Raw genomic sequence first — 13039 nt, forward strand, 5'->3', positions numbered from 1 at the left:
ATATATCATACATACTGTACACGCTATGTATGAGCATGTACAGTATGTTGTTTTGTAAAAAAAAAAAAAAAAAAAACCAAAGAAAAAAATAGAACGTATTTTTTGTTTTGGGGTCTATGTTTAATGTTTTGTGAAAATATTTTGAAAAGGTCACACGGTGCTCACCTGTCCTGAGGTTCGAGGGGGTTAAGTTATTGCGGGGTCGGCAGCCGGAGAGCGGACGTCAAACGTTGCTGCGCAGGAGCCCCCCCTGCGGATGCTCGGGAGTGCTGCACTCCGACGAGTTCTTGGCCTTGTCTTTGTTGTTATTGGGCTCGTTGTCTTTGATGATGTCATACTGACGGCAGAACAGCGCAATCACGCCTGGCGCACAAAAGAAGGACTTGAGTGTGGCAGAATCTACAGATGCAAACGACGACGCCGTATTAAAAAAAAAACACGGATGCAGAGAGGGGGGGGGGGGGGGGGGAGGAATTGCGCGGGGAGATTGACGCGGGCGCTGCGGAAGCGGAATAATAATCATGCTGGGAGGATTGCGTGACCGCTGGAGGGAGGAGGCAGAGTTTCTCTTGATACATGCGTCCACCTCTGCCGGTACCTTGAGGTCCAATTAATCATGGAAAAAGACAATTCGTGCTTAAGCGCCCTTTCACCTTCACATTTGTACTCTCCATCTTTTAGTGTCCATTTGCTTGCTTTTTAAATAGTAAAAATAACACCACTAAATATCATTTATTACAACTAACAATTATGATAAGATGGAAATAACACAACCGTTTTTGCCATATTTTTCACTTCAATTCAATGGACATTGCGCTGCTCCCGGTGTGTGAGAGCTGGCCACTTTAGGGCAGTATAATGCAGACAAAGATATACACGAAGAGTTTCACAATTGGGTCAGTAACCAGCAGGCCTATCAGTCATTTTTCACATTATTGTTTTTGAACATCGCAACACCAATACCATTTATTAATGTGTCTGTAGCGTTGTTTGTTAGCATTAGCACAGTATTGAGGCAAAACTAGATTGTTCTTAAATTTGATGCTATCGCTCTCATACTCTCGCAGTTCAATAGGGAATCTTTTCCAAAGAGCGCGACCGCTTCCAGTGACCCATCATGCATTGCTGCGCGGCACCGTTTACCTGCCCACATGACAAGAACCACCGCGATGATGATGACTTCACCAGCCCGGAGCTGAGTGGCCTGGCTCATTTCCTCCAGTGTTATTTCGTCTGGGGAGGAAAGGCAAAAAAAAAAAAAAAAATTGAAGCCAAAGTCCTGGATGTTGCCCTTCATCAAGGTCACAACATAGACCAAAGTATTTGGATACGAGGCCATTACAGGAATTTAAATATGAAGAAAAGACGCGCAGTACTTGCTGGCTTGTATTTATTCACTATTTGAAGCTTAAACTATATTCCTTTCTCGGGGATGTTCCTTTGAGATATGTTTCTCCCCACTTCTCTCCCTTATCGCTCCACCGCTGATGAGCGTTTTTGCAGTGGCCGCTCTTGACGTGCTAACTGGGTCGAGCCTGATAAAACTGGAAACGCCGCTCGCAGCAGCGGCCGCCGCAAATAGACCGTTTCCTCTGCATTTGAGAAGGAGAACATTACACTGTACGTGAGGCCGGAGGGGGGTTAATGACGGCAATGTTGGTACCGTAATCTCCGGCCAACAAGCCGCACATTTTTTCCACACGCTTTCAACGCTGCGGTTTAAGCGATGATGCAGCTAATTTGTGCATTTTTTTACTAACGGCCGCAAGGGGGCAACTGAGCGGGAAAGGTAAGAATGAGAGCGGTGGAATATATGTGCCGAGGAAGTGACTTTTACCGGCCCTGTTAGCGTTGCGCTAGCGTTTGCGCTGTGCTCAAGTGTTGCTTGTTACTGCCGAGTCTCAGTCATATTTACCGGTAAGTTTTGTATATTTTTTTAAGTTATTCATTATCATCATATCAATAGCACTAGCGCGGCACTAGCTTGTTATGATGTAGTATTTTATAGTGGTATTTTCCGTCCCTCACCCGGACTCTTGGACGCCAACTTCTCTGATTCTTTGGGGGTTCGGAAGAGAACGGCGTCACTGGGGGGACTGCTCCCACCCATGCTGATGCTCTGAACGTGGACGATGTACTCCGTGTCCTCGTCCAAACCCCACAGGGTACACGAGCGTGTGGTGGTGTTCACTTCCTGAATGAACCGCAGCATGCGCACGTCCTTCTTCTGGGGGCACCAAACACAGGAGGGACATTCTGAGCAGGTTTTCCAGAATCAAACCATCCCAAATGTTGTACTCACGACTCTACTTGGTGACAACAAAATAAGCTACAGATTTAAAACATTTAATTTTTCAGAATTCTTTGACTTGTGAGTACTATTGACTTTTGGAGTCCTAAAACTGTGACTTGACGCACCTGCTGAGTGATGGCGAATCCGATGACGGGGTCTCCCTCCAACGTCTCCCATGTGACCACGGCCGAATTGACCTCAATCTCCCTAATGGTCACATTGAGCGGCGCTGACAGGAGGGCATCTGACGCGTGGACAAAACCAGAAGAAAAAAAAAAAAAGGACGTAATAATGTGCCATGAAATATTCATCCACAATATGAGCTCACAGTAAGTCGCTCCGCCCACAGGGTGATCTTTCATTTCCGTTAATACTTCATCCAATAAAGCGCAGCAAGACATTTTGGCGAGCGCCGACTTTCTCGTTAGTCTTTTAATCTTCCTGCTTTCGCATGCGCATTTCTGTGCCGCCGCTAAGATGAACAGTAAAAAGCGATAAACATCCATAAAGCCAGCGTAGTCTAATGTGTCCTCAAAGCAATCATACATAATCATACATTGCATTTCTTGTCAACAATAGTACCATTTATGTTCAATAATTTCTTTGGGTGCACTTAAGATGACTCAAGACATCTGAAAATTATTTTTTTTTCTTTACAGACTACATTCAGCTATCCATAACTTCTCTCAATAAAGTGCAGATTACATACTCTTTTGGAATGGGTGTTTTTTTAATGCATTATTGATTGTTATTATAACGTTACCATAATCGGTGAACCAATCACCTTCAGAAGTGAGTAAATGACAGGAGGGGAACATATAATTATTTCCTCCACTGTATATTTACCTTTAAAGCCTTTAAAAAGCCCAGTAATGCACTACATCAGGGGTGTCAAACTCATTTTTGTCGCGGGCCACATTGTACTCGCGGTTTCCCAAGGGCCATTATGGCTGTAAAACGATAGAAATCTTGAACCGCCTCATCATATTTACACATGAAATTTATGAACTAGCTTTGGAATCAGAAATCAAGGTTAATGTAGCTATTGTTGTTTGGTAACACAAAAATGCTTGTAATAGCTCAACGTTATCATTTATGATATGACAATTTGAAATTTTGCTACAGATTTGAACAAAAAAAAATCATGGAAGTTGATACACATGATTTGCCTCCGCGAGCCACATGAAATCATCCGACGGGCCAGATCTGGCCCCCGGGCCTTGAGTTTGACACCTGTGCACTCCATGTCACCGTGAGGATTACAACAATCTTTATTTGCATTGTGAGCACCAATGAGTAAACGGACAAGATAATTGGCCGTTCCTCGACGGGTAATTTTGAATTACACAAAGGGAGCAAATAGTTATCATACATTTTAATTAAAAGTTTTAATTAATACGTTTGGAGAACAGGCCGCGTGATTTAGCTCAGGTTTGATGACTTTGGCGACTAAGCCCGAAACCACATCAGCACTCGGCCTCGGCACTCGTTTTGCTCACGGGGGTCGCCGTGACGACCGCATCGCGTTGGGACGCCGCACTCCAAATGATGAGCGGTCATCGTCTTACTCACAAGCACTGCAGGGTCAAATCATTGCATGAGATGAAGACAAACGTACTGTCCCCGAGTTTCTTTTCTCTGTTCGATACTAACGCCATCAACACAGTGCAAGGGGAAAAACGGATTACATAATACACACGGAATTGGATTTTCTTTTTTTTTTTTTTTTTTAAGGTGACAAAACACCGTGTGGCCCCAAGAAGGCTCGGAGTGCGCGGGTGCGGCGTTCGAGCGTGCAAGTGAGACGTCGGGAGCGCGGCACAAACAAAACAACACGGCGGCAGCGAGGGATTTCCTCACGCATCTTTCGCGGTTATCACGCCAGTCCCCTGCAAGACCGCCGATATCTGCAGCTCCACGAGGGTTAATAATGATAATGCATCATAATCACCAGATGCGTCTATGGCGTTCTTCTAAGAGAAAAAAAAAAACCCAAACTCTCGTGTAAGTGCGGTGAACACTTAAAAGTGCAAAACCTGAGCGTCGAGCTTTCATATGCTAATGTGCATCAAAAATGGCATCGCCGTTCCTCAACAGAGTGAAAGAACTAAATATGCCGCGCATCCATCCACCCATTTTGTGAGCCGCTTATCCTCACAAGGGTCGCGGGAGTGCTGGACCCTATCCCGGCTGTCGTCGGGCATGTGCTCTGCATACGTTTTATATATTATGTATTTATGTTGCTGTACTAAGCAAAAACATACTGAGGCCCACAAAAACGTTAAATATATTATAATGCGTGAGCATAAAAAATAAAAGTATCAAATATAAATGAAACAAAAGGATGGCAGCATGCTGTTCTTAGGACATTTTTATTTTTTAGAACATTAAAATGGTGTGATTGTATAATTTTTGGAAATCATAACTATGGATTTTCACTTGAAATGACTCGTGTGCTAAAATGTGAATTTTTTTTTCTCAACGTAAAAAATGTAAAATTACTACTTCATTCACGTAACACTATACAAATTGTAAATATAAAATATTGACTGAGTTCTCAAATGTTTAATTATACTAATATAAAAAATGGTAAATTTACAATTTTATTCATGTAAAGTTACATTTGTTTCTTGTAAAAGTTTCTCGTAACACTATAAAAATTATAAATATAAAATATTGACTCTAAGTTCCCCAAGTGTGATTTAATTTTACCAATATAAAAAAAGGTAAAATTACAGTTTTATTCACGTAAAGGTTTCGTTAATCTGCTGACTATTCTCTTGCTAATGTAGAACAAAAATCTCTCATAATATGAGCTGATGATAATTGTAAAATAATGACTCAGTTGCTAAAATTTGATGTACCTTCTCTGAACATGACAAAAAAATGTCTTCATTCACCTGATCATTTTTTGCTTATGATACTGCTGATTTTTCATTTATGCTGGTAGAACCCCCATTGCAGTTTTATGTCTACACCGTGTACATATACGGGAAATATTTCCATAGTACCTGTGGATCGTTGCGATGTGCTTATGTATTCACCTTTGCGACTTTTTCTTTGCCGTTTTCTCGGCAATCTCGGAGACGACATGTTTGCAATACATTGATTCCGGATCGTTATTTTAAGATAAAGTTTCCATGAACATCACAGCATATCAATTTGGATTATCAAGCCCACCGACGACATGAGCCTTCCTTTGTGATGCCCGCACGCCTCACTAAAATCCATTTCGATCGGTGGACATGTGCTCCCTCGATCAACACGTGTTGTTTGTGCCGTACCTCTGTCGATATCTGGCGATCTTATATTACTCACCGGCGCCGGCGGGGGGCACAGAGACGAAGCTAAGCAGGACCACAGACCGCCACCAAGACCGAAGCATCCCTCCCGCGTTGTCTGCGTCTCCTAGCGTGTCTTGGCACGCTGCGTGGCCCATTTAGAGCGTCTCCCGCGGGGAGCACGCAACATCCCGAGGTGCCTGCGCTTCAGGCGGAGACGTCGACTGAGGCTCGACGACGGCGAGGATGAGGATGGTGACGCTGATGATCATGAGGGGGAGGAAGAGGTGTGTCCAGCTGATGGAACGTAGCAGTGAGAGAAAAGAGAATGGAAGTGGCGCAGTCTCTCTCTCTCTCTCTCTCTCTCTTGCTCTCTCACTCTCCCCCGACCCTATGGCTTCCTTTTTTTTCCTCTCATTGAGTTTGTAGGTCGGCAAAGAGGAAAAGAACCACGACTTACTCTCAGTTTCAAACGCCGTCCGCTCTCTCTTCTTCGCTTTGTTTTTCCCTGTCAATGTAGAACAAAGATAAATTGTTAGTATCAGCATTGGTATCGTACTGTAGATGCAGGGTGGCTGCAGAACAAAGCTCCTTTATTATATTTTGTAACATGCATGAGATGTGGGAAGATGCATCGTCAAAACATGGCCATCAATCTGGCAACAAAACAGTGCACACCCCAAAGTGAAAATGTCCACATTGGGCCCAAATAGCCATTTTATTGAGGTACTTTCTCATTCTGGTCACTGGAAGTTCAATATTGTCCAGAATTTGATGACACGGAGCTCCAAAAGGATACGGGATGTAAAAAAAAAAAAAAAAAGTACAGGTGAGGCGTGCCTCCCGTAATGCGAAAGAACGACTGCCATTGCTCACACACGGCAATGCAGGCGGATCGATACGTAATTAACATTCTTAACGGAGGCCTGGAAAAAGTCTCTTGCATGCCCTCAAGGAGAGGAAAGGCACGAGAGACTCGCTTTCCCACCTCTTCTTTGCCATCAAGGCTTGAAGAGCGATTCCAGACAAGCGCCGCGATAGATCTTCACTTTGCCGCTGACAGTTTTACGACTCAATTTGGACTCAAATGTGCAAAATCTCCTCTGATGACCACTGACAAGTGCCCCCTCCACACCCCCTTCCGCACCCCCTTAGCTGGAACCCTCTCGGCATGCAAATGCGGCTTTGGTGGCTAGACTTCATGAGTTTCGATAATGAGAAATGTGCGTGTATGCGAGGAAATTGTGAGCATGCAGATGTTTTTTTTACTTGGAAGTAATAATAACCTGCAGAAATAAATCGTGAAATCGCATCAAGAGAGTTTGAAGCAGATTCCTGGAGGCAGTGACAGCAAACCAAAATAATCCCGATACTACTAAATGGCTTGCGCGGAGTTGCAAAACAACACATTGAAAAGGACGCGAAGGCTCCTTAAGCGCAAAAGATTCAAGCTATGGTTTGCTAAAAATCACAAAATTTGGAGATGCAGTACAAGCGTTCAATATGTAAAGCGTCGGCCTCACATTTCTGAGGTCCCGGGTTCAATCCCAGACCCGCCTGTGTGGAGTTTGCATGTTCTCCCCGTGCCGTGCAGGTTTTCTTCGGGCACTCCGGTTTCGTCTCACATCCCAACAACATGCAAAATTAATTGGACAATCTAAATTGCTCCTAGATTGTGAGTGCAGCTGTTTGTCTCCAAGTGCCCTGTGATTGGCTAGCAACCAGTTCAGCGTCTACCCAGCATCCTGCCCATTGACAGCTGGGATAACCTCCAGCGCTCCCCGCAACCCTTGTGAGGATAAGCAGCAAAGAAAATGGATGGATGGATGGATATTGGCAAATGCCATTTGGTCAATAATGAAATTCCAACAGACCTCCTCCAAGAGCCCGATGGTGTACCCAAAATGGTGCTGCTGGTCCCTCAACTGGAACATGGAAGCGGGAGCACTAGTAGCCTGCTTCCTACTACTCATTTTATGATTCTGCAATCTGTGACAAACAATTTAAAAATGTTACTCGTTTATTCCAGATTACATTTGCCAGTTGCGGCAAAGTTGCTAAATACGGCAAAATTGGCAACACTGACTGCGTGATTTTGTAAACCAAAATTCCGACGGAATCGTTGTTTTGGTGTTGGAATTATGAGCCGACCCTGAAAAAAATTCTGCACCCTGAGGAGTCTCTGCACACAAAAATCTGGAGAACCTGTGCGCTAAATGAACCCAGTTTGGGTGACGCCTGAATTGTTAATTCATGTGGCTTGCCGGCTATTCTCCCCAAAGCTGCGCTGTTGCATTATGGAGGGGAAATGGAAGTGGGAAGGTGAGAAGGGGCTCATTTCCCTAAGTGGTCCCAAAGTGTTGGCATCCCTTGGAGCTCGTGTCCTCGCCAGGAGTAAAGGACGCACGTTCGCACTCACACATTGAACTGCGTGTGTGTGTGTGTGTGTGAGCGCAAACAGCCATATTCATGATGTTGATATATATATAGCATCATCTGGCAAGGTCGTGTGCGGGTGCCGGGTGCTGAAGGTCCAAACCTTAATAGAATAACGCCGACAATCCTTCTCGGGTGCACAATTCTCTGCAACCAAACACAGAAACTGCAAAGTTGTTACATGTTACAATATGTGCTCGCGTGCGCAGGGGCCAAACTAAATTAAAACACAAGGAAAATGTAATTGGTTATAGGAGTCCCGTTCAAAAATTGGAATTCAAATTATAGATTCACTACACATAGAACTAAATATTTTACGAATAGAAATTAGAGCTAATGAAGCCACCAAATTCACTATTAATAGATTACAATGCGATGTAGAAACAAGCAAAAGTCCTTTTAAAACATAAACTAGCATTCTGAAAATTACTTTATATGTCATGTCATTATCCAAGCCGCTTATCCTCACAAGGGTTGCGGGTAAGCTGTAGTCTCTCCCAGCTAACTTCGGGCGAAAGGCAGACTACACCCTGAACTGGTCGCCAGTCAGTCGCAGGGCAGCTATCGACACCATCATTGAGCGGGAATCGATCCCGTACCAAAGGCAGGCGTGTTTACCACTACACCACCAGTGACTTACTTCACATGTGTTTATGAATCTTTATCTGTAAGAGTTTCACTTTTGGAAATGAAATAACAAAATAAATGCTAAATAAATGTTATGCATCAAAATTATGCCACAATTTATTCATTTTGTGCAAAGTAGGGTGTGTAATATTATCGGTATTGATCGATATACAGTATAATGGCGCATTAAGCCAAAATATATGAAATATCTGTGAATGAAAAGTCCCATGAATGCTCAATTTTAGAAGAGGGGACTCGTCTCAAGTCTCACATGGGTGCTTTTCAAAGAGGCTGCACTGCATATGAAAAGCGACACTCCGGCAGATCGCGTGCCAGGAAATGCATGAAGAATGATGAATTTATAAAAAAAAAAAAAAGTTTGCACAAAAGATAAAGGAGTCTCTGTGGCACTAGTCAGATACGATCGGGCGAAGTGCGATGAAATGAGGCTTAATTGCGGTGCAGCTGATGCGCCGTAATAAAACCGGGCAGCACCTGCTTGCGCTGTAAATGCAAGAAAAACTGGTGTGAAATTAGATCGTGACAAAGCCAGAGAGATAAGACCTAATCAGCATTGTTTTTAGTTTTTCCACACCTTTAAGCATTATGGGAGCATCTTTTTAGCGGCGTTTGAGAACTTCATAGCGCTGATGTCAGCATTGTAGGACTTGAATGTTTCATTTACAAACGCAAACCGGATTTAATGGTGCAGGGATCGTCACCAAGGCCGAACGATCCCAATTTGGATCAGCCCCAAATTGTGCACCTTCACAGATGAGAACCTCTTCCAGATGATTGATTATTTTGGGGGCGGGGGGGGGGGGGGGTATTGGAAAATGTAGAAACCGTTCCGAAGATGAGGCTTAAGCCTCTATCGCATCGCAGAGGATCTTGAACTTTTTACACCAAATAGTATCTCACAAAATAATTAGCGCTCCAAGTTCCACCATCACCAAAATGAAGGCCCAGGTGTTTATCAAAAACCAGCTAAAGGTTTTACTCCTACAAAGTATATTTAATACAGCGATATTACTGTAGGTGACTGCAACATTATGGCCAGCTTGAACATGAACACTGTGCATAGGAAAATAAAAATAATTAAAATTGATTTTACACTGAATTGACACTGAAACTGTACTCAGCAAAATAATGTGACAGATTAAAAAAGGTTTATGCTACTATAATGCTGCAGTTTCTACATATAGTGAAGCACTTTTTACCCGATACCACTAGAGGGTGTCTGTGTACCACATTTTATGAATCACATCATTTTTTTTTTTTTTTTTTTTTTTAAATCCTCCTTACAAGCTATGCTAAATATGAAGAAAACAAATAGCAACCAGAAGAACTAAATTCTTAAAGGAAAATGGCGCAAGATGGATATCTTTTTTTTTTTTTATTTTGGGGCGGAGATTCACATAGTCTCTTAATATTTACTTCATGAGTGCCTTTATTGATAGTTGGCTTTCTTTGATCCATTACTGTGTGATACAAAATAGTATAAAAATATGTTCTTTAAGTGACGTATAGGGAGGCACAGTGGGCTCAGCTGGTAAAGCGTTGGCCTCACAGTTCTAAGGTCCTGGGTTGAATCCCGGCCCTGCCTGTGTGGAGTTTGCATGTTCTCCCCTTGCCTGCGTGGGTTTTCTCTGGGTGTGGGCACTCCAGTTTCCTCCCACATCCCAAAAACATGCAACATTAATTGGACACTCTAAATTGCCCCTAGGTGGGATTGTGAGTGCGGCTGTTTGTCTCTATGTGCCCTGCGATTGCCTGGCAACCAGTTCGGGGTGTACCCTGGCTCCTGCCCGTTGATAGCTAGGATAGGCTCCAGCAATCCCCGCGACCCTTGTGAGGATAAGCGGCAAAGAAAATGGATGGATGGGTGGATGGATAGTTGATGTGTAATCCTGCTGGCAAACTACCATATAGCATTTGCTCGAGGGCCGGAAGTGTTTTTGTTTTTGTTTTGTTTTGTTGTTTTTTGGAGGAGCTTAAAAAATGTGACAAAACGGCAGAAATTATTTTCAATCAGAACAAAAAGATTGTCAAATAGCCTTCTTCAACGCATTGTTGTGTTTGAGTTGTTGCTCACGGTACCAAGCAGACAAAGGTGTGCTCTCTCCTGATTTTTTTTTTTTTCTACATTTTTCTGCTTGCGGCAAGAGCCCAAGTGTGATGTAGCAGCTGCAGCATTAAATCGAGCTCTTAACACTTGCAGCTCTTCTTCATCCGCCATCATTCAATGAGGGGACAGGTGACTCATGGAGGGTGTCACCAATGATGGTCTCCCAGATGAATTACAACAATCGAAGCTCATCTTTTATTCCTCTGCTGGGCTCGTGCTCCGGTGGGGGGTAAGAAAAAAGTTGAAGCGGCAGGTGAATGAGCTCCATTTGAGCAGATGCCAGTTTGGAAGGGAGGCGAGATTGTGACGGCGGACACCTGCTCGGCATCATAAAACGCAAACACAAGACTGAACCTTCCCCAGCTTTTACAGAGTTTAGCATAATTAATTTTATGCACATGTCTATTTATGTCAACATATTTCACTGGAGATAGAAAAAGAACTCTTGATGATCGGGCAACATTTTTCTCCCCTCTTGGCAAATATAAAACGCCGCCGTGTTGGGGTTCGGTGTCATGCCGGGAGGGGAATTTGCCTGCGCCAAGCAGATGTCCTGTTTTGACAGGTGAAGCATGTGACGCGCGCCCTTCTGTCCCCTAAGTCTCTTTTCACTAATTACAACAGCGGGGATCGCGCGAGCCGGCTGGAAACGTCTTTGCAATGTCACAAAAGGACGGAACGCTTGCCTGTCCGATCGCATCCGTTTACTGGAGACGGAAAAACTGCTTTGCATCGTATCGAAACAATCATGACGCCATCTTGTGTACAAAAAGGTCAGACAGCTGTCGGCAAATTTGCACACTGTCCTTGTTATCATCCGATTATGTGTCAAGCATAATCATCAACGGACGATTTATTTCTCAAATGGATGGTCCAAGAGGGGTTTAAACGAGAATTAAGCAGGTGCTATCTGGAACTAAGCTCTGACCACACGTTTGAACTTTGACCCGTGTCTTATGTCCTGAATCCAAGACTCCTTCACACGGATGCAAGGCACGAACATGAGTCGGAGTTGGTTCTGATAGATCAACGAACCGAGGGCTCTCTCTATAGACCAAATATTGATATTGCATGAATGTATACTAAACTGCACTTTTGAAAGCTATTAAATTAAAAATAGTGAAACAATTTAAATAATACAACAGTGAGCAGTCACCATAAATCTATTTTTTATGCAACATTTTTTTTAACATCCAGTCCAAGACTACGTCATGAATTATTTACACTGTTGGATGGTAATTTGTAACTAGCAGAGGCAGGCTTTCTATTTGGTACCTCTCTTAACATCATTGTAATAAAAAATAGAAATATTTAACAAAATAACACAATATAACCATTGATCGCATTCTGTGCCATGTAGATCATTTGAGGCAGTTTGTAATATTTATTTACTAATGTGAAAAACAACTTTTTACAGACCTAATATCCATCCATCTATCCATTTTTTAGCTGCTTATCCTCACAAGGGTGGCGGGAGTGCTGAAGCCTATCCCAGCTGTCAACGGGCAGGAGGCGGGGTACACCCTGAACTGGTCGCCAGACAATCGCAGGGCACACGGAGACAAAGAGCCGCACCCACAATCACACCTAGGGGCAATTTATAGTGTCCAATTAATGTTGCATGTTTTTGGGATGTGGGAGGAAACCGGAGGGCCGGAGAAAACCCGCGCAGGCACGGGGAGAACATGTAAACTCCACACAGGCGTGTCCGGGATTGAACCCCGGGACCTCAGAATTGTGAGGACAAGGCCTTCACAGCTGAGCCCACCGTGCCGCCCATACCTAATATAATGATTATTAAATGTATTGATACTGATGTATTTTGGTCAGAAAACCAGTTGGAAGAAAAACTGTATGTTTTAGTCAAGAGTGGCCTTTTATTGTGGGCAGCCGAATGCTCACCAACGCCATTATCTTTCTATGCCTCACTGTCATGGGTTATTTCAGAAAAGAAGGAGTGCTCACAAACAGTGGAAAAGAATGGAAAAAAAATATTGTCATATCTTTGGGTTCAACTTATGAAAAACTGAAGCATAACCAAAAACGTTGCGATTCCATATTTGCTCTGCGGTGTCAAACTGAATACAATATTGTCATACTGGCACCAGAGGGCGGCGTCGTCTTGTAAATCCACAACTATTCCCCAGCCATACCCCCCCCCCCCCCCCTCATCCTCATCCTCATCCTCATCCTCGTCTTCCAGCTCAGTGGGTCCGGCGCGACAGTCAGAATCTCCTCGCCATGCCGGTCACGCCCCACTCAGATATCAGCCTT

General features: G+C 43.6%; 1 protein-coding gene across 7 annotated transcripts in view; it reads right to left on the reverse strand.

Annotated features, from left to right (window-relative positions):
• Positions 1 to 13039, reverse strand: part of fndc5b (fibronectin type III domain containing 5b) — a 70224-nt gene that overhangs the window by 4326 nt on the left and 52859 nt on the right. For 3 of the 7 annotated variants that reach the window (XM_061816434.1, XM_061816425.1, XM_061816464.1), the window contains 6 exons: positions 6035 to 6082; positions 5612 to 5871; positions 2419 to 2537; positions 2029 to 2227; positions 1144 to 1233; positions 166 to 363 (listed from right to left, as the gene is read on the reverse strand). In XM_061816434.1, the coding sequence (XP_061672418.1) occupies positions 224 to 363; positions 1144 to 1233; positions 2029 to 2227; positions 2419 to 2537; positions 5612 to 5732 (669 nt within the window). In that variant the 5' untranslated portion in view covers positions 5733 to 5871; positions 6035 to 6082 and the 3' untranslated portion in view covers positions 166 to 223. Of the gene's footprint in view, positions 1 to 165; positions 364 to 1143; positions 1234 to 2028; positions 2228 to 2418; positions 2796 to 5611; positions 5872 to 6034; positions 6083 to 8113; positions 8158 to 13039 lie in introns of those variants that run through there. The other 4 variants (XM_061816455.1, XM_061816439.1, XM_061816445.1 and 1 more) reach the window with 3 other exon arrangements.

Source organism: Syngnathoides biaculeatus, chromosome 1 (genome assembly GCF_019802595.1).
Source record: "Syngnathoides biaculeatus isolate LvHL_M chromosome 1, ASM1980259v1, whole genome shotgun sequence".
NCBI classification, from domain to species: Eukaryota; Metazoa; Chordata; class Actinopteri; order Syngnathiformes; family Syngnathidae; genus Syngnathoides; species Syngnathoides biaculeatus.